We start from the raw sequence: 27,695 nt of genomic DNA, 5'->3' as shown, positions 1-27,695 counted from the left end.
CACATACCTTCAAGTACGAAGAAATGCAGAACCAGTGACAACATCAGTCTTAACTTCTATTCTTTGAACTGCACAGTCTCTTTTAGCCTCCTGCTTTCCTTTGGCAGAGGGTTATTGCTGTGCTCCTGGCATAGTCTCTGCCTTCTCCTGCTTGCAGGAGAATGTTTCACACCAGTTAAACTGACTGTTCCATTTGAAACAAGGTCTGGACTCACTACAGTGCTGCTGTCCACTGAGTCGGGTCCATTTTCAGTTAAATGCTGCAATGTGTCCGTCATCTTTGCACTAAGCCTCAACTGTAAGATACTAATAGGAAACTGTTTCCAGATCCTTCCTGATTACTAAATAACAACAAAAGTCTCTATGCAAAATAAACTTTAGAAAGGTTAATTTCTAAATAAAATACTCAGAATTGGTGTCCTTTCTTCTGGTTTTGAGTTCAAGTATCTGTTCCTGGCAGATCAAGAGCGTCCATTTCTTTAAATGTGCAACATATGGCTCACATCCTGTCACCACCCTCCCATAAAGAGGCCTAATATTTGTCTAAAATCCTCTTCTAGTGAAATCTGGGAGCTATGTGGATTCAAATTCACTGACAATTCTTTTCAATTGCCCAATACCCCAAAATCCCAGGACAAATCCAAAATCAGACAAATCAAAAATTGTACATCAAGTCTGGTTTTCAATGGCTTTGTTTCCCAAAGCACTTTAGGTGCCACATTTTACTACCCATGCAGTCAAGAAACACTTTGCAATATTCCTTCAGAATCACTGCGCTCCAAGAACTTGATTTTTACAGAAATGGTCTTAAACATTACATAACTAGAAGAGAAGCCAACATCCTTACAGGACTATGTCCAGGGAAAAGTTCTGCTAAGGTATAAAGGTGTTTAAAATCAAGCTCCAAGTTATGGTTGCAGGACATATCTCCTCACAAGTGCAATCTGAAAATATTAAAGGAACAGGGGAGGTCCCCAAGTTCTAAGTCCTCTCTTTTCTCAGGACATCATTAACTGCTTCCCCCGGTTCCTGCCTCAGTACTGTGGCATAGCCCAGCACTGCAGCAGTAATGGGCTTTCTACTTCCAGCACTGAATCCACTTTTCCCACCTTCTTCAGCACAAACCAGCTCACAGGAGAGTTGCTTCACAACCTTTGAGCGGTTTCCTCTCCCCCACAACCGCAGCTCTTCCAGGCCACACCCAGATACTGCAGGTCCTCTTCCCACAGCTACCACTTCATCACCAGCATAGCTGCTCTCAGAAGGATGTTGCTGTCTCAGTTCTCCCCAGTTCAGCCAGCCAGTGCAAAGGAGAGGAAAACCCATCTTGAGGAAGCAGGTTCTTTCATAAGTTTAATGCCCAAAGAGTGGATGAAACAATTGGTCCCAGCACAATGGCTGATTCAGACATCGCAGAAAATTATCCAGACTTCCCCCACCTCTTATAATTTACCTAGAGTTCTAACAGTTAAATCACATGAACACATTATAACATCTGAAATCCCAAACCAGGAACTATCTAGAGAGAGAAAAACTTGGCACCCAGTGCACAGTTGCAAGTAATAGCTGGTGGCGGCTGAGGGTAGAATAAATTGCCAGAGGGTAAGCTACAGCCACCAAACCCAAACCTGTCTACTAGATACAGCCACTCATTTTGAGCTGCAGACTAGGTGCATAGTCAGGGTCATCTGCACAGAAAATGAGAAACAAACACACATTTCCTTCTGCAATTCTCAAACTCAGTGTAAATTATTTTTAACAGGGCCAGTGCCACTGTTTAAAGACACGGATAGGCAATGGAGAAACTGAGGGCTGGATTTACACCTCACCTTCCCAGGGGAAACTTCTTCTCCAGGATGAAGTGGATGTGAAACAGTAATGATTCAGAATGAGAAAAAGTCATGCTGAAATAAATGACTGCAGAGTTAGGACAAACAAGAATACAGCTCAGAACACTGGCTTGTAATTTGCATAAGTAACATAGTGCTATGATTATAGGTTTCCTGGACCTGTAAAATGGGCTTGTGATGTTATCTTTTTCAAGGGTGTGACATGCAGCTTTTATTTAATGAAGTTTGTGAATCAAAACAGCTTTAAAATTAATGAGTAGGACCAGGCCTGTGGAAACACTCCCAGCTGAGGCAGCGCTTGGATGGGAAAGAAAAAAAAATCTTTTTACTAGGCCATCAGCATCTAAAAGCAGATGAAAAAGATATTTAGATTGACTGGAAGTGGTGTGGCAGGAGGTAGGCAAATAAAGTGACAGAGGCACAGAATCGATGCTGAAAGGGGCCTCTGGAGATCAGCCAGCCCAGCTCTGCTGCTCAAGCAGGGCAGCTCCAGCAGGCTGAGTGGGCTGTGTCCAGATGGGTGTTGTTCAACCACCCTCAGGGTAAGAAGAGAGTTTTTGTATGTGCAGATGGAGCACCGTGCGTTTCTGTTTATTCCCATTGCCTCGTGTCCTGTCCTGAGCCATCACAGGGAAGAGTTTGTCTCCTCCTTCTTCCCGGCCATGTCTTGCACTGGGGAGCCATAAATTGGCCAAGTGCCAGTCAGTGTGGCACATGGGCCCAATCTCCAGCTCCACGACAGAAGCACATCCGTGCCACTGACCAGCGGGGCCCACCTGGAGGAGAATGGAGCCCAGTCAGGCCTCACGCATCAGCAGGGAAGAAATGTGAGTCACTTGTGTTTTAATGGCTACCTAGAGCACCTTGGTTTCCACATGAGGAGAGGTAGCCAAGATGCCCGTGTCCCCAGTAAAGTGCAGAACAAAAACCATGGAATTTATGGAATGCACACTAAACATATTGTTTACAAAGAAGACATTTGAATTCCTGTTACCCTGGTTTTTCTGAGTTTTTTATAGCCTTTTTGATTTTCATAAATAGAGACAGATCTTTTTAGTTACTGTAGAATATTAGAGCAGTTTTCTAACTTTTCCCACATATGTAACATAAACAAAACCTTTGTTTTTCATTCTCTGTCCTTTGTTTGCATATTTCTAACCTGAAAACAATTGTAACTGACAGTTGGTTTAGCCACTCGGCTGAGGGGTGAAAAACCCCAGAAGCCAATCTTCTGCTAGACCCACAAATGTATAAAAAGTAAGAAATAAAACAAAGAGGCTCTCTCTCTGCCCTGTCTCAGCTTTGAGCTGGATCGGAGAAGGACTTCTGCCCTGCAAAACCGCTTGTCTGCGTGTGGCTGCTTTGTGTGTCTCAGTGACAAATTCCAATTTTGTATCATCCTGAAATGATTATTTCAGTAATTATGCACACACTTGGTTTTAATAAAATACCCCAACTTACAGCCAGTATTTTTACATAAAAACATTCTTGTAGGAGAGCTCTGAATCATTTAAACATCTACATGCTTTTCCAAGCTACCCTTGTCTCACAGAAAGAATCATCTTTCTAGTCTACAGGAAAGTCTACTTCCATTTTGTTGTGCAGCCACTTTTCAAAAAGAATGATAGAATGTTTTTTTAACTATCATTTTCTCCCTCTTTCTAAACTTAAAACCATTCAAGGTTTCAAAATATTACACCTTCATAGAGCTACTAAGAACACTAGGTCTTGTATATACTGAAAAACACTTTAAAGTGTATTCAAAATCATGAAAGGGATTTGTTCTGCAATCTTGACAATGGTTAATGCTATAGTAAATCTTAGTTTTCTACCAGCAAATCATATTGTGTCACCAATCATATTAACTACTGACCAAACTGCATACAGCAATGGCACCAGTTCAGGACTTTAATGAAACTCAGAGTCAATGATACCTGCATGATTTCTTGCTGTACCTTTGTCATAATCCCCAAATTTTCTGTCCTGAAGTGTAATATGTGAAACACTCAAATGGTTCTGACCAGAAAGATTCTTGAGTCAGAGTAACTCCTTGTGCTAGCACTGGAGGATGATATCACAGAGTTTGCAAAAGGCAGTCTGAAAAGCAGATCTGGTAGCAGAAAAAGAGCAGCAGAAATCCTGGCAGTGCAGCACTGAAGGGTCTGTAGCAACTCCAAATCAGAGGAAGCAGCAGACAAATGTCTCTCCACGGCAGTGGAGGGCAGTGGCACTGCCGAGCCCATGTGGTGGGCGGTACCACACACACACCCCTGTGCTAGGCAGGGCTGATGCTGGGGGGCACAGGGCTCAGCCCAGTCTGATGCATCTTATTCAGGTTTTTCCATCAGGTGCAACACTCCAGATCCCCATCACCCAAGATAAAGGACACTTAACTGTATGATGGAGTCTTAACATGACTTCTGCTGCACTCGACCCAGAAACAGCAAGTAATAAGCAACTTGCAAACCAGCAAGACACACAAATAAACCTCATCTGGACTGACCTGTTTTATGTGTAGGAAGTCACAATGCTTGCAATTAGACCTTAAAGATAAGGTTTAGTGCTCTACATTCAACACACTTCTTTAGCTAATACACAGGGATGAAAAGAAGGAGCTGAAAATATATCTGTCAGCAGACTGTGACATGGATTGTTCAGTCATGCGTTGGCACAGACAATAAAGCCAGCTTTTGGATACAAACTGCTACCCTTGTACCTAAGAAACCCCAAAGACTATAAAATAACTCACCTTTCAAAGGCACATCGAATGACTACCAAGATTAAAGCAAAAGGGATACTGAGCAGGAGATCACGAGGTTGAGGGTAATGAGTGTCTTCAGATTCTTGCATGTCATCCCAAGTGATTCCTGGGGGCAGCCAGAACTCGTGCTGCCACAGCCACTCATACAGAGAGCGAGCCATCCTGGAAAGAGCAGAGACCAGAATAAAGTGAGCCCTGCACACAAGAAAACCTGTCAGCACAAGCCAGTGAAGCCAAGGAAGGATTACACCCTTGCTGAGGTTGCATCTGGCTGTCGAGGCAGAACAGTTGTGGGATGCAGCACTGCCCCAGGAACTGATAACCTGCTCATAGATTCTTATCGTGTAATTGGTAAATGCTGACTTCTGGCACCAAACCAAAACAGGGGCAAAATAGAAAAAAGTTCCTCAGAATTCAACAGAGTATTAGTGTCAAACTTCTCAGGCTCACAGATTCCTCTCTACAGCTTGGTATTGTAGGGATGCAGCAAGTCGGCTCTACTTTTTTTATGTATAGATCCTTATTTTTCAGTTTTTGATCTTTTGTATTTATTAGTCTCTATTTACAGATTGTAATTCCATTATCTGTGTGTGTGTGTGTATGCACTATACTTATTATTCTGAGACTTCACCTTATAAAAGAAAAAAAAAAAAAAAAAAAAAAAAAATCAGTTTTTCACTTTGAAGGTACTTCCAGGTGAGAAATTTTGTGCTAGGTGGATTTTGTGTTGGATTCTTAATATAATTTTAAAGACCATGCTTGAACGTGGAATCTATATACATGATCAGTAAATTTAGCAGCAAAAAGGACAGCAGAATGTTGATATGACCATTCAACACACAAATACAGTTTCTAGATAACTGTACCTCATGCACAAATATGAGCTGTACCACCCTCCAATACAGGTTGTTCATTCTTAGCTGGTAACAGCCAACATCCCAAATACAAGCTCTGAAGTCAAACAGACTCTGTGCAGGCACAGAAGAAGGAAATGGGAATGAAATGCCCATTGAGATAATCAGAACAGTGCACAGGAAATGCCACCTTAGGAAACCAAGGGAAAAAGCATGCAATTTAAGTGTCTGGCCCAAGTACTGTACTTCTCAAGCACAGTCCCAAGGCCTGGCCCATTTTCTGCAAGAACTGCCTATCAAATAAAAAGTGAATCAGTCATTTTATTTTGAAGATAGCTTTAATTCTGATGCAATTTCTCTGTTAAACTCATTCTACAATTTTGGAGTCTGAGGGATATTTTCTGAATCACAACCATGGAGTCATAGAATGGGTTGGGTTAGACAGGACCTTGAATCTCATTCCACCCCCTGCCATGAGCAGGGACACCTTCCACTGTCCCAGACTGCTCCAAGCCCTGTCCAGCCTGGCCTTGGACACTTCCAGGGATCCAGGGGCAGCCACAGCTGCTCTGGGCACCCTGTGCCAGTCCATCACCACCCTCACGGGGAAGAATTTCTTCCTAATACCTAATCTAAATCTACTGTCTCTCACTTTGAAGCCATTCCTCCATGTTCTGTCACTCCAAGCCCTTGTAAAAAGTATCTCTCCATCTTTCTTGTAGGCTCCCGTCAGGCACTGGAAGGAAATGCAACATCTTTTCTTGATTTGGACTTTACTATTCAACTCAATGCATCTTTTGATCTGACTACAACAGGATGCTATTTCTTAAAATTTGACTCATTTCTCCTGGCACATGCACAGCCAATTTGGTTTGAGGACAAAGCTGATTAAAAATATATATGTAATTGATAGTAAGTGGATGCAAACTTTCTAATCCCTTATAGAAAAATATATATCATATATAGAATTTATATATTATATTTAGAAAGCAGGAAAACATTTCCCTTTTTCCCCAAAGAAAAAGGAAAACCATCTTATGAAAAATGCATTCTTCTCCATTGTGCACTGCCTGATTTCAGTATTTCATAGTAAAACCCACAGCATAAAAATCCTCCTAAAAATCAAGAGCCTGAGGAACTGCAACCAAAAGAAGTGAAAGCATGGTGTCATTAGCACTGAAAAGAATATCCAGGTCTTTTACCAGAGTTCAGTTTGACAATAAACAACAGTATTTTCTTTCTGGTGTAGCTTCTAGGCCTCTGGTAATTGCGGTTTTGATCCCATTTCCAGGCTGCTCTCCATTCCTTCTTCTAGCTCTCCTTCCAGACAATGCCTGGACAAAAACCACTGGCACACAAAATGGAAATAAACAGGGTTTATAGACATCAAATCCTGTTTTAAGAGCCTGACAAGCAAGATGCAACTGTTTTTGAATTGCCTGCCAAATCTCGAGTCTCTACAGCTCTCTGGAGCCTAGAGTATAACCTACTTGACTCCACCAAGACTGGAGGTGGGAAAATCTGCTACCAACCACCTGTTCCTCTGGCAAGGCTGTAGGTTCCTTTAGCAACAGCTCCCTTTCTTTGCCTTTAGTGCTCCAGCACAAGCACCCAAAACCAGGATCATGGAGGTTGGTGACAGCTCACTGGTGACAGAGCTAGCTGAAGCACACATACACACACGCCACAAAAAGCTGTTCAGACTTCTCAGTGAACATGCTGCTCACCAGTACAGCTGCATTCAGGTGACACAGCCCTGTGCCCATGGGACAAGGTGGCTGTGCCGAACCCCCGAGCCTCAGTGAACCATTTTTTCAGGATGTCCCCAAACTTCCTATAGACTGTGTGAACCCAGGTTTCTCCATAAAAGTCTACATTTTTAGAGAAGAAAGTGTCTGTGTAGAAGTGGACTCTAGATGGGCTTAGCCTACTTTGAATTCAACATCCTGTCACCATGAAGCTTGGTGACACCACACCAAAACAGCTTGTGCAGTTGAGAAAGGACTGGACACCAGTTTGGAAGTGCCAGATAACCTAAGTGAGGTGACTGAAAAGCAAAGAACTTTACAGGCATTGAATGTACCAACCTCAAAATGTCGGTAAATTTTCTCAGCTGTTAAAAATCTCAGCTCTAGTCAGGAAAAGCAGTAGGAATACCTAGGAGAACTCCAGGGAGAAATTACACTTCCTCCTTGGCTCAGCTCTTCAAAAAACATCTCCTCAGTTGGTTTTCCCACTGTGCAGACAGAAGGCATGCTGAGGAAAGCTGCCATCACAGCCAGCTTTGCAGCTACACAATCCCACGTTCTCCCTCCTGAACTGGATATATCTGGCAACAACACAAAACCACAACTGGTAGAGAACAGAAGCTGAAATCCACTGGGGACTCTCTGTGGGAGAATACAAAATAAATGTCCAGTTTGCTTAGGGGAATATATAGATTCAAAGTGCTATGGGAACAAACAGCTATTACCTAATCTACTCTCATGTGCAAAAGATAGATATTCAGGATCACCCTTATGGAATATTTCTTCATCTTTCCAGCTGTCTTTACGCGTTGCAAAAATACGGAACCGGGTACGACATGAAGCAATACATACATCTTTTGCAATTTATACAGGTCAGGTTCTCAAGTCGAGGCTGCTGGAAAGCTGAACACAATGGTGTGTCTAAAAGGCCCTTTCAGTACCCACAGAGAAGTAAAATCAGGCCCATTTCTTTCTCAGGAGTTCTTTACACCTCACACAGTATCTATCCTGCACTGTAGCTTTGTAACATGCAGAACCAAACCCTTCAGCTCTGAAAACAGGTCTGAATGCAGAGAAGACACCCTCTCACACAGAGCTCCGCAAGAACAGAGATAAACAACAGTAAGAAATACTGGACAGATCAAAATAAGGACTTCACAAACAAACAACCAAATAGTAAATGCTGAAAGAACAGCTTTAAGTTGGTTGTAGAAGGTACATGTAAGGATAGAATCAAAACCAGAGAAGTATCACAGCTACACTACAGGGACAGGGAGGACAAGGCTTCAGCACTTCCCGAGCCCATAGTGCACCAAGACGAGACAGGCAAAGTGGAATTCACAGAGCTCCTTTGAGGTGACGTAGCCACGTCTTGAAGCAACTGGACCCTGCAGCCCAATGGCGCCATCCACTATATTTACTTTGTTGAATCCTGCCTTTTCTGGTGTTGCTTGTTTTTCTGCATTTATGAACATAGTGGTTTTATCTGAATCCTCAGCATTGCAAAGGTCTCTGCTGTTGGACTTGCTGAACTGCCCCAAGGAGAGCAGGAACTGCTGCATCCATAGTGCCTGCAGCAGAGCAGCACTGCAGGGCTCCCCACCCTAAGCCACAGAACATCACTGTACTTAGCTCCTCAGGGCCAGGTTTATACTTGGTTTTGTTTTCAAAGCAGAACTGTCTGAGAAGAAGCAGGGCATCCAGCTAAAGAGGTTACTCCTTGTCTCACAGGTAAAATGGCTAAGCAGGTTTACCCAGGCATTGTTAATTGTTGCTTACATCTTCAAAGAGTTACCCTGCTGCTTGACTTACAGACTCCATTCCCAAGTGAAACTCTAATATAGGTACACAAATATCCACGTAAATTTACATCAGTGAATATAGCAGATAAGGGTGGAGAGGAAACAGAGAGAAACAGCCTACACATCTTGGAAAGAACTCGCTACAGAGGCCTTTGAGTGCTCAGTTACAGCAGACACAGTCCCTTGTCTGCTGGATTATAGGATTTATAGGTGGATTATACAGGCTTGTGGGTGAACCATGCCACAGGTACAAACATCCCTGCAGTGGCTCCGGGTCAGCAAAGTCTTATTAGCTTAAGTGCAGCATCATGTTAATGACCTGTCTGCCAGACCAGTGCAGGGATTCCTGCAGCAGCCTTCCTTGTGCGGCCAGTTTTCCCAGGATGCAATTATCCCCAGCAGCACAGTACTGCCACAGGGGAAGTCACTAGTTAATGGGGAAGCACTCCACCACAAAGATGCAGTTATGCTGCTTCTCGAGTCAAGCTGATTTATTTTTCCATGGGGTTAAGGCTAAAGAAAACCGAAAAAGCCTCTTCAGTCTTGATATACTAGAGACCAAAACAGAGAGGCTTGTCCTATCTTCCAGAGAAACTGGGATCAAGAAACTAAGTCCTCCATATATTTCTAAAGGTCCCTGTTATTTCAGATTAGAAGAGCCATGTTTCTGCCCTACACTGGTCCATATTGCCTGAATTTAGAGCTTTAGCTCATTTTACTAAGAAATCAATTAGTCAAGAACTCAATGAGTAAATTCTCTCCTGACAGCTTTTCTAGGCAGTTTCTTGTTTGATACTTCCCATAATCCTGATATCTTCAACTAAAGTTACTTGTTAGAGCTACCCAAAAGAAATTACTAGTTTAGACATGAAAATTACTGCATCTCTTTTATGCAGAAATAAATAATTTTAACAAATAGAGCTCTGACTAACACAGCACAGGCTATCTTTTGAACACCCATATTATATTTAATATCTTAATCTCCATCTCCAAGGGTTTTCTTTTTTTAAACCTTCACACTAATGACAACAATACTGGTGATCATTAGTGTGAAGGTTAATAATGGTTTTATAGGATTATAGTTCAAGGATATTTTTTTAAAAAAATCTTTTATATCATTCTTCTAATATATATCAAGATTTGGTAAAATTTATAGATTAAAAAATAATCACTAAAGATTAGGTAAAATTTATGGATAAAAAAATCTTTGCTCCAAAATTCTTAATTACATGTAGCATTATTTTCAGCATACTGAGACGGAGGTTAACTAGTCAGTCTCCTGCCTGAAGGGAATACATTAAGGTTTTCAAATTTCACTTCAGCTTTGATATGTTCATTTCCATTTCCTCATCTCTGTTAGCCATCCTGGAGTCATACCTGCTTTCAGATATGACCTTATTCATAACAACCTTTCTCTTGCCCAAGATCCCTTTTTTAACTATGTTTCTCATGCTTCTTCACCATTTTAAGGCTTTTCTTATAATGCAAATTTAACCATAGATGGACAGTGTCCAAAGGACTCAGCTGAAACTTACCGATTAAGAAAAAAGCCTAAGAAGGTCCTCCCATGGTAATGAAAAAATATTTTAACCTTTCCATACTGTTCCAGTCCATGAACTACCTATTGACCTCAGCTCTCCTAGCATGTCTCCTCACCCTGTCAAAGTAACATTCCTACAGAACCCATCACCCTTTACATCTACATTTATTTGAGTTTTTTTGCAGATGTTTATAAGCCTGCTTGCTCTGGCCATAACTGATGCAGAATCTCCAATCACATGTGCAGGTTTGGACATTAATCTCTTTTTACCTGCAGCTAATTCTGCTTTATTTCTCTAGTACCCTAGCCTTCTCATCTCTTTCTCTTCTGACTCCTTTTCTCTAAAACTACAGCTTCTGACAGAACCTCCATTTGTTTTTGCATAAAATAAGATGTTTCAACTCTGACCAGTAGCAAGAGAAATGAAACCACAACCACCTTACCTTTGTAATCACCAACAGTATGCTCTCCAGGCTCACCCTCCTCACCTAGACTCTGTTCTCCACATCCTCTTTGGAAGATAATTAAAAATTTGAAATTGTTTGTGCAGCTTTGTTTCTCCACCAATGTCCAGTTAGCCTCAACTTCCTAGCTTTCAATTGCTCTCCCCAGTTAGATCTGCCAGCTGACATTTCCTACCTAATTATTTCATGTTTGTTGTCTACACAAGAATAAATTCATTTTCCAAGTCATGTGCTGCTCTGTTCAAAGGCAAAAAAATTCATGTACTCCATTTTTGGGAGAGCTCTGTTCCAGAAAAAAAACCAAAAAACAAACCATAAAATGCCCAAACAAACATTTGAAACTGCAAATAAAAATTCCACAACTGACAAACTTGCTTACCTAGATCTGCAGAGAACATCTTCCTCACCCAGCATAAATTACATACTAACTTCCCATACCTTATGCTCCACTTGCCAGCTCCTTCCTTGCTGGGCTGCTCTGCCTGCGAGTGCCTGGCTCCCAAGCAGACTGCAAGGTATGACCAACAGCATGGGTTTCAGCTGATGTCACTCACCACGTCAGAATGCAAATCAGACAGCTCGTCTCGTTCAATCATCCCTCACTGAGGGGGATGAGTACAGCTTCCTTGTTTTGCCCAGTGAAAAACAAGCATTAGTTTATTCAGCTAAAAACAAGGCCAGAAAAGGCCCTAAATACCTCTGGCTTCACCATGCCTTTGTTCAGAAGGTGCTCAGAGCAGTGTGCCCAATTTTTTTCTTAGCCTCCCTCTTGCTATCAATGCGCTTTGCAAAGCTGTTCTGGGTGCTCTTTACACCCCTCACTCCAGCTGAGCTTTGGCTTTCTAACATGCATCCTTCCTTGCCCAGGCAACACTTCTATATTGCTCCTGGCAATCCATACCACTCCCACCTTCCTGATGCTTCCTGCTTGTGTTTAAGCTCAAACAACAGTTCCATGCTCGTGCTTCTTTGTCTCCTACCAGTTTTGTTTGTCTTCCTGCACACTGCAATGGACTGCATGTGCTTCAAACTGGCTGTCCTGGAAGATCAGCACCTTTACCTGCCAGGAGAGTCTCCCATGAAATCCCGCCAAGTAGATCCCTGAAGAAGTGCAAATCTCCTCTCCTGAAACTTAAGAAAAACCCAAGAAGGTACCTTCAAATTTTGAAATACCACAGCTGTTTCTGCCCTATTTTTCTCTTCAAGAAACTGGAGATACTTTCCTACTAATGCTGCAAAAAAACTAGGCTGAACTGCAGCACTCATCGAACTAGTCTGAAAAACAAAGTGCTGTATTAAATTATCAGGATAAAAGCGACAGAGACAAAACCTTTGCTGTTTGGCTGGTACTTAGTCCACGGCTGAATTATTAAATGAAGTAACATTCCTGTGTTACTTCTAGGGCAGAGTGAGGTAAACCTTGTTGTCCTGACGCTTGAGAATAATGTTCGTCTACCAAACATTACCCATACAAACAAACAAACAAATTCAGCAAAAAAACACTGGAGATTGCATGCCAATTGTTTGGGTAAGGCCACATCACTGTGCAGAAAGCTACAGACCATACTACAGCTCAGTAAGAACATCAGACACCACTGGTGTCCAAGTAAAGCAACTGTGGCACTCAAAGCACCAGCTACAACATCTCCACAAAGCATGGACACATAGTCCCAGACCTATGTGTGTCTCCTCAAGAGTGCAAATGTGAAATATAGGAAGGAAGCACCTATAAACCCCAAATGAGCTACTTGTCAATTTCTTTGCATTTTTTTCTTTAATTCTTTCTCCTGACATCTGCTATTTCCTCCCGTCTCACTGTAGAAACATCCGTCACTGTCTGACATCACCTGATAGAACTGATGAAGAAAATAAAGTTATTGGCCTCAGGCCACAGTGAGCTAAGAAGCCAGGCTGGAAGATCATTCAAAGAATCAAGAGGGAGATTACTTCTCCTACAACTGCTCACCAGTTCTTTCTCTAAATTAATCAGTAGCAAAAACAGAGTCAGGAAATCTTAATGAGATTGTGTCTTTCAATCTAAGAGACAGTAAAAACTGCCAAAAAAACTCTAAATAGAAATGTTATTTATCCACAAAGATTGTACCAACAAGCAGTTCATACACCAATAGAAGCATTTTGACAGATACTGGAAGAGAAAGGAGCAAAAAGGAATCACACTGTGAGAACACACACTGAATAAAGCTCAAGACTTTGAGCCTGGGCATCAATAACTTCATGAGAAACTCTTCCAAAGGCAAGTTCTGGCCTTAATACTCAGTTTATGTGGATGGATGTTCAAATGCTGGAGGAGCAAAAAATACTTGCCCAGATAATTCATGACAATTCTGACACTTTTTCTACTGCCAACTGAAATCACTCAGCTGATTATCACTAACCCTGTTACTCAACAAGCACATATCAGGCCTCAAAAAGTTTAATTCTAACTTAAAAATCTGGAATAATAAAAAGCAGGTGGTAGGTTCATGCTTCCAAGCCATACTCGTGTCACATTAAAATGCCAACACAGCTCTCAATAGAGCCTCTTTCTTACGAGTTTGTGAGACAGTGCAATGCTTCTCCAATGCATTACCTGAGTCTCCAGCCCTTTTGAAGCACAAACATTCCTAAATAGTTGTACTGTTGTGGTCTGATGGCTCTCTCCTACCTTATCCTCCAAGAATCACCCTTCTGGTCCCTTCCAGGACAGCTCCTCCTCTTCTGTCCTTGTGCCTTCAGCCACACACTAGGTTTTGCAGTTTGTAGCAGCCTTCAGAAGCTCTTAGTCTGTAGTTTCACCTACAATTCCTACTTCCCTGCAGTCCAAAGCATCACCATTTCTTCTAATTCATACAAGCAAGCCCTACACTGTATCAAGCACTTTTATCCCTCTTTCTCCCCCAACCAGGCTATTTCCCTAAAGACAAGTTTTCTAATTCATCACACCAGCACCTCTGAGCATCTACCTCAGCGAAGCACTGAACTACTGAACAACTATCTGGGGTCAAAATGAGAGAACCTGCTGTGTTAAATAAGGAGGCCTAAGGGACTGATCTGTGCAACCTCTGCCACAGACCTTGCAAAGGTGAAACAGCAAAGTGGAATTGGATCATCTTGAATGCCAACGTAGATTAGAAAAGTGCTTACCTATCCCTTGGTACTAATTTGTTGCATGAAGTTGAGGGAGGCATCCTGTATTATACTGCAGCACACCTACACATGCAGTGAATAACTTCACACAACCCTCCTTCTCCTCCCTTATGCAGGAGACACACACAGTTTAATTACTTTCTATGAGTTAGCTTTAAATTTCAGTATCAACAGTTGCATCAGTTTCCCAGGTATTTGTTCCTACAAACTCCCCAGCCTGTTCCAAAGCTTAGGAAAAAAAAAATTAATTAGGTTAAAATGAAGATTCTTTAATTATACTCCTACCTTCTCTAATTTACTCCTACCTGTAAAACTAGTACACACTATCATGATTTTTCATTTCAAAACACAAACCTTATCTGAGAACATCTACATTCCCAACATCACTGCAAAAGCAAAATATGTCGAAAGCATTGAGAGAGCAACAGATAGAAACATTTCCCTTTCTCCAAGATTAAAAGCATTGAGACTCACTTTTCACAAGGATTACTGCTTAATGAGTAATGCAATCTATCACATGATGAGATTCATTTGAAAACAAACATGAATATGAATTATTCTTCATTAGCACAGTTATCTTAAAAACTCTGATAGGGGCAGCTTATAAAGCAGAATGTAAAACTCCAGTTGCTTCCATAGGCACTGTCCTCTTTTCTTTGTTGGAGTAGTGCCTAACATGAAGAGAACCTGCCTCCAATGGAGCTTTACCTATTACATAAACAAATCACTACAGGACGGTGCATTCCTTGTCAAGATTTGAAGGCTGCAACCACACTGTGCTATTTATCCAGCGATTCTGGCGTTATGGGATGGCTTAAGTACATATGCAGTGGGTCCCTTTTAATGAGTGATCCCACTGGACAGAGACAGGGCTTATTTGGACTGCTTAGCCCTGGTGGTCCTCTTGGTCTTCTGAGAACACGTTTACTCCTTCAGCTGGACTCCTCCTCCTGCTCTGCTGCCCAGGAACCCTGTGTTTGCTGCAGGCACGAGCGGATCTGAGAGAGAACTCTGACACTACATTTATTCCCCTCTGGGCCAATTCCTCTGCAGAACAGACACTAATTTACCTCACTGCAGCCGGCTGTTCTGCCCTGCCTGAGCTAACACCATCGTGCCAGCAGCAGCTGCAGAGGGAGAAGACCCCAGCCCCAAGCAAAGGGCCGTGCCAGCCTCAGCCAGTTGGATCCCCCTGAACACCATCAGCACCTCCGGCTTCCGCAGCACAGCCCTGATTCATGCTGCCTGAGCTCAGGGTTTATTTTTAAAATACTGATACTGAGGGTCACTTTCTCCTTGCTTCAATTCACCACAAGTAACTTTGCAAGAAAAGTCACGCAGAAGTGATTATTTGGGGAATTCTGCTTTCATGCTTTTAATTCAGTGTCCTCCCTAAACATAAAAATTCCTCTGATCTTTTCTTTGAAAACATTAAACACAAACTCTGACATTTCATCTTTCAAACCCTGCAGAAGGTTCTTTCACATATGTATGAAGACAGACAGATGAACAACAGGGAACCTGTTGTCCCAAAACCTCTTATAGTACCTCAGGGATAAAAATAACACTGCTTATTGCAAACAAAATGATCTGAACATAGCCTGTAGTTTGCCTCTTTCACAATTTATTTTTCCTTATGTGTTTTGATTCAAAGCCCTGGTAGTTGTTGGGTTGGAAGGCATATGCCATACCTGTGGATACCAGTGCAGGAACCTCACAAAGAAAAGTATTTGAAGAATTTCTTTATTTTTAGAATTGACTTTTAAAACAAAGACAGTAGTTCTTATCAAAACCAGTTTCAGTAAAAGGTGAATCAGTCTTGAATTTATGGTATGACTGCAGTCTTCTTTGAACATAGTTCCTATTTTTCCAAATAAAACTCCTGAATTAATTAAAATGAAAATATATTGGAAAAGGAGTGGTGAACATGCACTGGATTCTTGACATTGCTATTTCATTTTGGACAAACCTGCTGAGGCATACTCATCAGCAAAGATGAAAACGCCACAAAAATGACCCCCAACAGAAACAGCCTTAAATGGACTTCCAAAACTGGGAAAATGATGACATTTGTTTTCTTTTTACTTAAGGAGAACCTGCCATAGAGGGCCAGCAGAACGAAATATGAAACCTCCAATACAGATATACTAAAAGTGAATACATGCTTATAGCAGAGACCCACAATAAAATGCAAGCCGTTACTCAAATGAGGAGGGTGGCTAAGGGCACAGAACACAGACTTGCAGACACCTGGTTAAGATGGAAAACACCCTACAGCCAGGTCAGTGCGTGAGACCAGGAGCACTGACTTATGCCATTAGTGCAAAGCAGCCCCAAGGAGAGGAGCTCTGCTGTTGGGGGTTAGATTTGTTTCATTTTACTTATAGATTTTTTTTCCCATAAATTGCCAGGAAAGTAACTACTGGGTACTTATAGGTACTTAAGCAGAACAAAGGGGCCAAAGGAGAGGAGTTGTAGCACCTGGCTACACTTCTTTGGGTCTCTGGGAGTTTCTCTGGGAGGGGGAAGATACTGTGAGTTTTGGAGGAAGGAAAAGGACCGGGCTGGGGGCAGCTTCTGGCTCTTGCTCTCGGCATCGGAGGCAGAACGGGCAGGCTGCTGCTGGCTGCGGGAGGAGTTCGCTGTCACCATAAAGTCCGGTCCCGGGAAATCCTCATGTGCCCAGGAAAGCTCCTGCTCCTGCCCTGCTGCAGCTGGACCGGACCTGACTCGCCCCCGCCACCTCTTCTTCAGCACTGCTCTTTTTGCTGCTCTGCGGCCCCGCACTGCCCTGCCCTGCAGGGACATCTCTGCCGCTCCAGCTACCACTGCAGAGCTTCTGATACATCTCATCCACCAGCCTGGGATTTTCCACCCTTCCAGCTTGGTGCTCTTGGCGACCTGCAGGGGCACTGAGATCAGACTGTCCTGGGCTTTGTGATATAAAGCCCCTTGAGGTTCTTGGTTCTGTTTACTACTAATGCTGTAGTTGTTGTTTTTTGTTTGCCTTGTTTTACATACCTAGTAAAGAATTGTTATTCCTTTCCCCATACCTCTGCCTGGAAGCCCCTTTCATTTTCTAAATTATTATAATTTGGAGGGAGGGGATTTGAATTTTTCATTCTGAGGGAGGCCCTGCCCTTCCCTAGCAGACATCTGTCTTTCAAACCAAGATATCTGCCAACACCTGTGGTGGCCAGGATGCATCCAGTGAAGAACAATGCTTTGCATCCTCAGTCCTTCATGGCAGCTTCACAGCAGGCCCCAGTCTGGGCTGGGTAACAGCTCCTGGGACTGATCCAGAACCAGAGCCTGCGCTGGGCATGCCAGGGCTGTCCACACTGCTGGGCAGGAGGCAATGCCCCAGCTCTTGGCAGAGGTTCCCATTCACCTCCTCTCAGGTGTACTCCAGGTCTAGGGACTCTGTAAGGGGCAGCTTTTACAACAGAACCTGCAGAGTATGGCAATGCAATGAAATGGCACTGGAAATGTGTAAACTCTACACCTTCAACATACTCCACTGAAGTGTTCAATTACTCAGTTAATATTAACTAGAACAAGGATAATTAATTTTACTAGTGAGAAATAATTACAAGATTTTGGCGTCCTAAAGAATCTATTTTTAAGTGAGACTTTTGACTTCTGCTTTTCCTTTACATGAAACTGTGGCTTTTCTCCTACAGGGAAGAAACCTGGAAGAGACATTAGAAATACAAGCAGGATATAAAACACAGAGCACAATTAACAATTCTGACTCCAGAAGTCCCATAGCACTTTTGTTCTTATCAACAGGTTCTAAATTCACAGCTGAAGTGGAGTGAGTTCAAAACTGCATGCCCCTCTGTTCAACTGCACCCCCACTGGATTTTAATGTGTACTTGTTATGTCATAGTAATGTCTGGGTACATCCAATGAGTCTAAATTTATTAAACAAGTGTGATTTTTCAGATAATGCTGTGATATAATGACTCAGTTTTCAGTATTTCAAAGAACAAGTACAGGTTACTTACACCCTACAGTATGGAAAATCAAGAGGGACTATTTGTTGTGACTTGTGTGTGTTAGTTCTTTGATGTTCTATAATCTCCTTTCTTCTAAGTTTGCTCTCACCTGAACAAAGCCTAAGACTGGAAGAGCACAGTGTGAAAAGAAAGAGATGTGTTTCCTTTAAGATTATATCAGTGGGTAGACAGATCCACTACAGTCCTTAAAATGAAACTGCTGCCCTTTCCAGCATGAAGATCCCCCTGCTGAGACAGGTTCCTTACAACCGAGAGCCAGTGTAAACCAACAGAGTCATCAAAGACTGGACCCTGGCCTCCACCCGTTCCTGGCCAGCACTCCCACTTCAGCGCCACTACCCCGCCATGCTCAATACAGGAATTTGTGAGGCTTCATAGAGAACCAGCTTGAGAAAAAGATTTGGGTTTAAGCTAAACTTTTTTGGTTTTTACTTGGGGATTATTTTACTCCATACCAGTTCCTCAGTGCAATTCACTTCCAGGCTTCAAAATCATTTGTGCAGGCTCAATGCAAGGTGTAAGGGGAAATGACAAATGGCCTGGACCTGGCAAAGGTGGCACCTTTCTCTACAGAAACACAGCTCAAGCTAATGAAACTGCATCTCCACTGAGCTCCAAATACCCATTTGATACATCATACCTGGAAATATCTGAACTCGTATCATCAAGTCCTTACTGGCCTCTGCAAAAGGAACCTAAAACAAACCAAAACCAAACCAAAATACACACACACAAAACAAACAAAAACACCAGAAAATTAAGCCTAAATATATGATAGATGCAGCCTCAAGCAGTTTCTGGGTGAACATCCACAACTAACTTGCAAAGACCCTCTGCATCATATCACACCAAACACCATGCCAGTATTTCTCTCAGGAGTGAGTAGCAAGCTTATAGAACTATCCCCTATTCATCTTAGATCTGAAAAAGTAGTGTACAATAACATTCTAGCGGCATTTTATCCTCTTGCAGAGAAATTTGCTGTGAATTAGGATCTGGAAGATTCCCTGAAGGATCTTTCATTCACAACAACTGCTTCGAAAGTCCGGACAAATCATCATGACCTTGGCAGGCGACAACCCAGCTGCTGCAGCTCAGCTGGGAGATCCCTTGATCTGCTGCAAGCACTGGTCACAAACTCAACTCATGTACTAGTTCTGTGCACTATGCTCTCCAAAAAGAGAAGTCCCATGGACTTCTACCTTGGAAGAAAATGAGACAAAGCTCAGGTGTGTGCCCGGATGGCTGGAGCCTTGTCACCTGTAGCTGTATTGACTAAATTCTCCTTCACCATAATCACTTTTCACAAGCAGAATTATCAGGTTTGCAGTTTGGTTTTTGTGTATTAAGCCCACATAAGCTGCTTCCTAGAATAATGTTAAAATAAGTGATCTACAGAGGCTTTCACTTCCTTCCCTGCCCTGTAAAGTATTGTTCTCTGCCGTAAACATGTCAGAAAAGGAAACTTTGGATAACTCTCTGAACCTGAAAGCAATTTTCCCCCAAAAGCTCTGTAGGGAAGAGTCTAGGGTATTATAAAAGCAAGAGAGATAATACAGAACAAAAAATTTAGTAAAACAGTATCAATTTTCTTGTTATGTATCTCAAAGAACAGAAACCAGTTGGACTTTAATGACACCTTTTTGCTTCTTGAGCCTTCTTGGGCTCATGAATGATATCAAGGATTCTCATTAGCCGCCTTTCAGAAAAAAAAAATGAATTGCAGGAATGCCTGATTAAGTTATTTTTGTATTTACTGGACACTGCCAGGTTTATAAAAGATTGGCTGTTATCAAGATATTGACTTTCCAGAGCTCATGCTCTCCTTCAGATCAGATGTCATTTAAGTTCTGCACTCAAAAGGACATCAGAAACTGTAAGTGGTGTTAAAAAAAACAGTGAAAATGTGCTCCATCAATCTGGTGACCTCATGAAGTGAAGAAAAAAAGCTCTATCATGAGGAGAAGCTTGAAAAAGAAGCCTTCTTCATCTCTATTTCACCAAAAAGGCATACTGAACTTGGAAGCCTGTGATGATGCCTGCAGGAGTACACAACCTCAGGGCTTTGGAGTTCAGACATGCTGGTGTCCCCAAACAGATTTGGAAGGCAAAAGCAGATAGTTTAGACATCCTCAAGCATCACTTGTCTCTCTTTTGGCAGCGCAGGGTCCCCCCAGACACTGTCCAACAATATGGGTAAAGGACACCCACTCAGAGGAGATTTTATTTTTATTAGAGCTGAATTAGTTCCTTAAGCCCAAGGTGCAAGATTGCCAGCGTGAATCTAATCTTTGCCACATGTGAACAGAGAAGCCAAGTCTCTTGTAGTTACTGGTGTGACAGCAAAAATAAACCCATTTCTGTGGATTTTGGTAGACTATAACAAAAGGACAGGGCAATAATAATTTTTCATTGCAGGTGTTTATTCTCCTTCCTGTTGGAAGCAGCTGGCAAGCTGCAAAGTCTCTACACTACGTTTATCTCCTTAACACAACTGACATGAGATGGGAATTAGATTAAGAAAATTAATATTATACACAAATTTCAACAGATTTTAACACCTAATGATCCTCAGCAGCTTTGATTCTCAGTAAAAAGCTCTTTTGGCTTAACATAAGATGCAGTTTTCCATTTTAGCAGCTTCTTTGCTGATCTGAACACAAGCGGCTCATGAAGTCTTATCTTCCAGTGTACAGCCCCCAGGTTAAAAAAAGCTTTGTCCTTTTTTATTTAAGAAAAAACAGAAATGCAGAAAAAAATTCCTCTATTTTCAAGCCTCATGGCTATCTTGCTAAACCTGAGCTTGTAGACTCATCAATCACCAACTGAGTCTCACACCTCACCCCAGTTCTCATTGTTGGCTGAAGCTGAGGTTGGTTCCTTCTGAGGACAAACTTCACCACATGCATCCTCTCACACACACCTTCCATCTGACTTTGGCAAAACTAATCTCACAGAACTCCATACTACACTTTCAAAAGAAGGAATTACCTTTAAATGATGATAAACTGACGTAGATAAAGATGCATTTTCCAATCTGGTGAGCTAAAATTCAGCTGTTGAACTGCAAATTAACACTGGTCTGTTCCAGAAACACTCGCCTCATGCCCTGACACCTGACTTTACTCTTATCCCACTGTCACTACCTCCTAAAACCTACCAGCTGGCTTTAAACGATTCCAAAAGTGAAATCTGCTGTCAAGTATCTTATTTGAGGTTTTCAGAAATTCTAGTCTAAAGTTAGGGTTGGTTGGTTTGGTTGGTTGGTTTTTTTGTCGTTACCCTACTTGCATTTTGATCGTTACACAAATCTTTCTAAAAACAAATCACAAACGAAATCACCTCAGCCTCCTGCCCGGCTTTGCCGTCCTTCTCTCTGGGAAAAATTTTCATTGCCAGCAAGAAAATCTTCCACGTCTTTTCATGCCGCGGGGTAAAAGCGACACCCCCGTGCCCGCCGCGGCTGAACGGAGCCCGCGCTCACGGCCCCGCCACCCCCGGCCCGGCCCGGCCCGGCCCCGCGTGTCCCGCCCGCCCTCGCCTGCCGCCCGCTCACCTCCGGGCTCCGCCGCGCCCCGAGAGCGGCCCCTGCGCGCCCGGGCGGAGCGAGCCGGCGGCGGCGGGCCCGGACACTGCCCCGCTCCGCTCCGCTCCGCTCCCCGCCGGCGGCGGGCCCGGACACTGCCCCGCTCCGCTCCGCTCCCCGCCGGCGGCGGGCCCCGACACTGCCCCGCTCCGCTCCGCTCCGCGCCGGCGGCGGGCCCCGACACTGCCCCGCTCCGCTCCGCTCCCCGCCGGCGGCGGGCCCGGACACTGCCCCGCTCCGCTCCCCGCCGGCCGCGGCCCTGCCCCGCCCTGCCCTGCCCGCGCCCCGGCTCAGGGCGGCCTCGCGGGGAGAGCTCGGCGCGGGGGACCCAGGGCTCCTTCAGCGAAACTGCAGCTGCTCTTTACACGGAAAAACAGTGGTTAAAGCAATACGTAGTATTTCAGCCGAAACAAGGAGAAAGTGCTCCTGTGGATCGCGGCTTTGGAATCGGCGCGGTACAGCTGCGTAGATTTTAAGGCCGGGAAAAAACACGCTTAAGATGATCTATTCTGTTCTGTTTTACGCAGGCCAAAAAAATTTCCACTCCGTCATTCTTGCTCTCAAGCCTTGGAAGCACCGATCCTGTTTGCTGTTCCTGTGCTATAATGCATTCTTGGAGCACTTAAGGCTGTTCCCTTGTCTCACTGAAATGCTGCCCATCAGCTCTTTCTCGCTAGACTTTTCTGAAGCTGTAGTCAGCACGGTTATGATGAGCATGGTTATAAATACCTTTGTAGGCAGAAATGTGAACAATTTAAAAACAAACACAGTGACTTGCGAATAGTTTCCTCGCTTACCCATTTGAGTCCATCTGCTCCATTCCCACTAGACAGTGCACAATCCAGCTGCTGGCAAAGGGATGGCTTGTAACAGTGTCTGTTACAGGAGCCAGGTTGCCACAGCATATCAGAGAATATAGCTGCACGAAATACTGGGGTCCTGGAGTTAAAATCCTCCCAGGAAACTCTGGCCATCTCCAAGCCTCAGGGGACCCTGGTGCTCCTACAAGCAGGTGGTCATCACTGAAACCAACTTAAAACAGTGCTCAGTCTGCACTGCCTATATTTATAAAGCCAGTTTTTCTGAGGCTGATTCAAAGCCCACTGATGTGAACAGAAACTCCCACTGACTTCCAAAGGATTGGTCTTTTCATGCACAAAAGTCTGCTTGTTTCAGTGTGAGCAATAGGTGGAACAAAAACATCTAAGACCCCTGGAGCAAAGGAAGGTGCTCAGGTGTTGTTTGCCTTTTATTTTCCCTTGGGTTTGCTATGACTCCTTTAGTTACAGAGGTGTGAGCCAAGTCCTCCCACTCAGGCGGACACATCTCTGTCCTCACCAGAGGGTCCCCAGCACACAGACCTGCAGCAGCAGCGCAACCCAGCACACACCTGCCAGGCTCCGCATAGCAAAGCAGCTCAGAACACAGAGCCTTGGTGAGAAGCCTTAACCCTGCATGCCTCAGCAGTCCATAATCATAAATCATGGTGAGTTTCGAATTACAAGTGCTGAATACTGCTACTCAATCCCTTTGCAGAGTGCTGCCTTCAAGCCATGAATGATCCCAGTCTTTTTGGGATCTGTACCTTGAGACATCCAAGGGGGTCTGAAGGACAAAGACGGGCACACAGTCTCTTACCTATCAGGTTTGTTCAATACTTCATTAAACAATTAAGATATGAGGAACTTAAAAATCACTCATCATTTTTGAATATGGACTACTGAACCCACGCTGGGTTACTATTTATGTGACAATATATTATGAGCATACACAGGATTGTAAAAATGTAATAATTTATCCAGCAGATGCCTGCTGTGAACAGGATGATATTCTGCTCAGAGGTCAAACAAGTTCTCTAGTTAGAGTCCATGAGAATGTTACTCTCTGAAACCCTGTTCAGTGAGTCCAAATGAAGCTCTGAGCAAGCCCGATGGCCATTTTGTCTGTGAGCTCTGGGATTTGACGCTGGGCACTGGAAAACCAGAAGGGTGTCCTTTGCCAATGGGAACAGCACCCTCGAGTGGGAAAAATGAAGTTCCTCCTGGTCAGCAGAACCTGAGGTAAGCAAAATTAATTCAGAATGGAGAAGAAAAAGCTCTAGGGAGACCTCAGAGTCCTTTTTAGTCTCTTAAAAGCTCCAAGGGAGCTTGGGAGGGACTTTGGGCAAGGGCCTGGAGATACAGGACAAGGGGGAATGTCTTCCCACTGCCAGAGGGCAGGGCTAGGTGGGATACTGGGGAAAAATTCTTCCCTATGAGGGTGGTGAGGCCTGGCACACTTTGCCCATGAAAGCTGTGGCTGCCCCATCCCTGGAAGTGTTCAAGGCCAGGCTGGATGGGGCTTGGAGCAACCTGGGATAGTGGTAGGTGTCCTGCCCATGGCAGGGGTTGGAATGAGATGGACTTTAAGGTCCTTTCCAACCCAAGCCATTCTGTGATTCTATGAAACTCCAAATGCAATTGAGCACTGGTACCCCCAGAGCTGGATGTGCCCAGGTCTGGCAATGGTGAGTGAACGCTTATGCCTGCTGTGGCACATGATCTAGGCAGAGCTTGCTGGGCAGCCTTACTGGTCCATCTGCCCATCAATAAATCTCACCTTGTGTGGTTTCTTGCATTTCAGCTGCTCTTGAGTTGTGACTCTCATGACACTTCATCCTGCTGTCTTATTCATGCACCTCTCAATCCTAATGAAGATTCCAAAGCCATTATAACTTAAGAGCAGGACACAGCATTTTCATTGGATTTGTTCATCTACTCTTGGAAATAGATCCTGTTTATGAAGAAAGGGGAGGCTTGTCTTCAGGAAATACTGCAACTCCTCAGGTCTTGAGAGAGGATACTGTGAGACAGTGCCTAACTGGAACTGTGCAAATAGTTCATGGAAGAACGTGCAATTATTTACACCTGAAATTTGACAAGATGCTGTTGCTAACAGGACTATTCTTTTGAACATGCCTTTCTGATTATAACTTTATGGCTTTTTGTCAGAGCAGAGTAAGCTGGGAGTTTTTAAGGAGTCATCAGTAGCAGACAAACTCAGAAATTGGCTTTCCGGTAGATCATGGTGAGGCATGTTTATGGTCAGGCAATAAGGGTGTCCAGGGGGCAGATACTATGGCTGACACATCACTGATGCTTCTCAAGAGGAGCCCAACCATGATTAACTGCACCAAACCTCCTGTCTAGAAATGCTTGTGTTCTGAATCAGTGACATTACTCATGCCAACACTCCTAACACTAACAATCTGAGGTGTCTTAAAGTCTCCATGTCATCAGCTAAGCCAGGTCATTAAAGTCTGCTGTCAATTCCTTCTGTAGAGGCTATAAATTCCAGTTCCACCTGGGTGCCTCCACACCTGCTTGCTCATGGCACCAGACATAGCACCATTTGGGCACTGGTTGTGGCCACTGGGGTATTGGGTTTTACACGACTAAGGCAGGAGTCCAGCAGTTCAAAAATCTGTACTGCAGTAATGTAATGGAATGTATGAGCCAGTGGTGCAGAGCCTGAGTCTGTGAATGCCATCAAAGCCTGCACATTACAGCAGCAAGAGCTTAGTTTTACTCACAGGACCCTTATAAATTACACACTCTCCTAGGGAGTATGCTTGGAGTGCTTTGAACAGGTCTCTGCCATCTTAGTCACCCTGAAAACAGAGTAGCTGGTGGGATTTAAAGAATGTTCTTGATTATGAAAATTTGAAAATCTTCTAGGTCTCTTTTCATCTACCAATGGCTATTCCTGTAAAAGCAATCACTTCTATGAATTTTCTGGAATAACAGCTCCTCTTTGAGGGTCAACACCATCTCAAGACATTCCTTTACTGCTGTTCACACTGTTCCCTAGAAGATAACATACAGCTTCCTGCTAACACCATTGTGTGAATATTTTGGTTTACACATTTTTCTTTTTCCCACTTAGATAATCCTGAACTCTATGCCATTTATTTCTTCATTTGCTCAAGCCTGATTTTTTTTTTTTTTTTTTTTTTTTGGGGGGGTGGGGCACGGGGCAGACATCGGGTCCCCCTTATCTGTCTCTCAGCAGCTTTTTGTTACCTGGACTCTGCCCTAAATCCTGCAGTGGCAGGTGATGCCCATTGACGCAGCTCCACTTCCTCTCTTTCCTGCTGACACCCCCACTCCAATATTCTGGCTGGTGTCTGCCCTTACTATGTCATTTGTTTTCTGAACCCCAATGTTTAGGATCACAGAGGGACCTCAGATTCTCTGTGCAGGGACAGCAGGTCCCACATCCCATACTCATCAATGCTTATTACAGTTCACTTACCCGCTCCTGCGGCTGGCGTCTGCTGCACTGTCTTACTTGCACATTTTTCCTGCCGTGTATCAGCCTGAATCGGTTGTCCTTGGATATCCTTACAACCTTGGGTATGGAGAGAAGTGGCTTATTGCCTGGTGCCGAAGTTCAGTATCTTGAGTGAAAGAAACAACTTTGTGAGTGTAGTAGAAAGAAGAGAGGTGCAGACACCACGGACACTCTCACCCATGTAAGCCCCTCCCCGGCTCTGTGGGGAGGCACATGGGAACGGCTTTGTTCCTATTTTAGGTACAGACCAAAGTATCCAAGAGCCATTTGTCCTCTCTATGCAGCCTGGAGGATTTGAGTTACAAGCCTCAAAGACTTGCTATTGAGTGTGCTGCTCCAGGGGATTACAGGCAGGAAGGCTGTCCCAGGATCTCTGTCCTTCTTGAAAGGATTTCTAAAGTATCTGACCTGTGGCTAATATTAGACACTGCAACTTCAGCAAGCAATCCAGTGCCCTTTCTGTACTGCTTGGCTCTGTCCATTCCTTCCGTGATTTCATCCTGTAGCACCATTTTCAGGGTGAATGTCAGGACCTCAGGACTCACATCACTGAATACTTAAGTGTCCCTTGCTGATATTTTTGTTGAAGAGGGTGAAGTGTCCCAAGCATGGCTGTTGAATTGTCAGAACATCCTCCCCTTCCCTTGCACAGCCAGCGTAGCAAAACTCAGCATGATATACTGAATAGCTGATTTTATGGGAACCAAAACTGACTTCATTTCCATTCATTTGCTTTTGAATTTCATTCATGGGTTTTCTGACACTCATACAGAAGTACTGAAATGAATGTGTGTAAGTGGTGTTACTTGAAGTAACACCAAGAACAGACAACACTGGCTGCTAAGTGCTCATCACGTCTCTCAGCTCTTCATAAGTTGGTGGCTATGTGCTATATTTTGCATACATCTTTCATACCCATCCCAAGGCTCTTGCTCCAGAGAGTGAAAGCCTTGCCATAGCACAGGTGGGACCCTGCAGCTCTGCAGCCAGTCCTAGGAACTGAACACATTAGAATATTTCAGTTGGAGGGGAACTACAACAACCATCTCATCCAACTGCCTGAGCCCTTCAGGGCTGACCATAAGTTAAACTTGTTCTTAAGGCCATTGTCCAAATGCCTCTTTAACACTGACAAGCTGGGGGCATTGACTCTTTCTCAAGGAAGCCCATTCCAGTGTTTAACCACCCTCTTCCTAAGGAAATGCTCCCTCATGTCCAGTCTGAACCTTCCCTGGAATAGCTTTGAACCATTTCCAGGAGTGCTGTCCCTGGATGCCAGGGAGAAGAGCTCAGCACCTCCCTCTCCATATCTGCTCCTGCGGAAGCTGTAGAGAACAACAGTGTCATCCCTCAGCCTCCAAAGGAGACAAGACAGGAATTCTCAACTGCTCCTCAATGGCATGCCTTCCAGCCCAACCAGCTTGGTTCCCCTCCTCTGGACTTGTTTGAGGACCTTCACATCCTTTTTAAATTGTGGGGCCCAATCCATGGGAATGCATTCCCATTCTATGGGAGGTCACAGAACAGGAATGCAGTTATTACAGCTATAGTCAATTGTTTCAGGATGTCCTATGCCAACATTCATTTGC

The 27,695-nt window shown here is 43.7% G+C and overlaps 1 protein-coding gene across 7 annotated transcripts in view; it reads right to left on the bottom strand.

Annotated features, from left to right (window-relative positions):
- Positions 1–26,270, bottom strand: part of LOC120763493 (ceramide synthase 4-like) — a 47,003-nt gene extending 20,733 nt beyond the window's left edge. Inside the window, exons 1-2 of one of the 7 annotated variants that reach the window (XM_040086852.2) lie at positions 26,068–26,270; positions 4,600–4,773 (exon numbers count right to left, since the gene is read on the bottom strand). In XM_040086852.2, the coding sequence (XP_039942786.1) occupies positions 4,600–4,772 (173 nt within the window). In that variant the 5' untranslated portion in view covers position 4,773; positions 26,068–26,270. Of the gene's footprint in view, positions 1–4,599; positions 4,774–6,667; positions 6,742–11,398; positions 11,536–15,236; positions 15,327–21,530; positions 21,650–21,744; positions 21,797–26,067 lie in introns of those variants that run through there. The other 6 variants (XM_040086848.1, XM_040086851.1, XM_040086853.1 and 3 more) reach the window with 6 other exon arrangements.
- Positions 26,271–27,695: the final 1,425 nt, after the last annotated feature.

The sequence above is a fragment of the Hirundo rustica genome, chromosome 26, assembly GCF_015227805.2.
Source record: "Hirundo rustica isolate bHirRus1 chromosome 26, bHirRus1.pri.v3, whole genome shotgun sequence".
Taxonomy (NCBI): Eukaryota; Metazoa; Chordata; class Aves; order Passeriformes; family Hirundinidae; genus Hirundo; species Hirundo rustica.
Note: the sequence above shows the minus strand (reverse complement) of the source record. Positions and strands in the feature narration are given on the sequence as shown.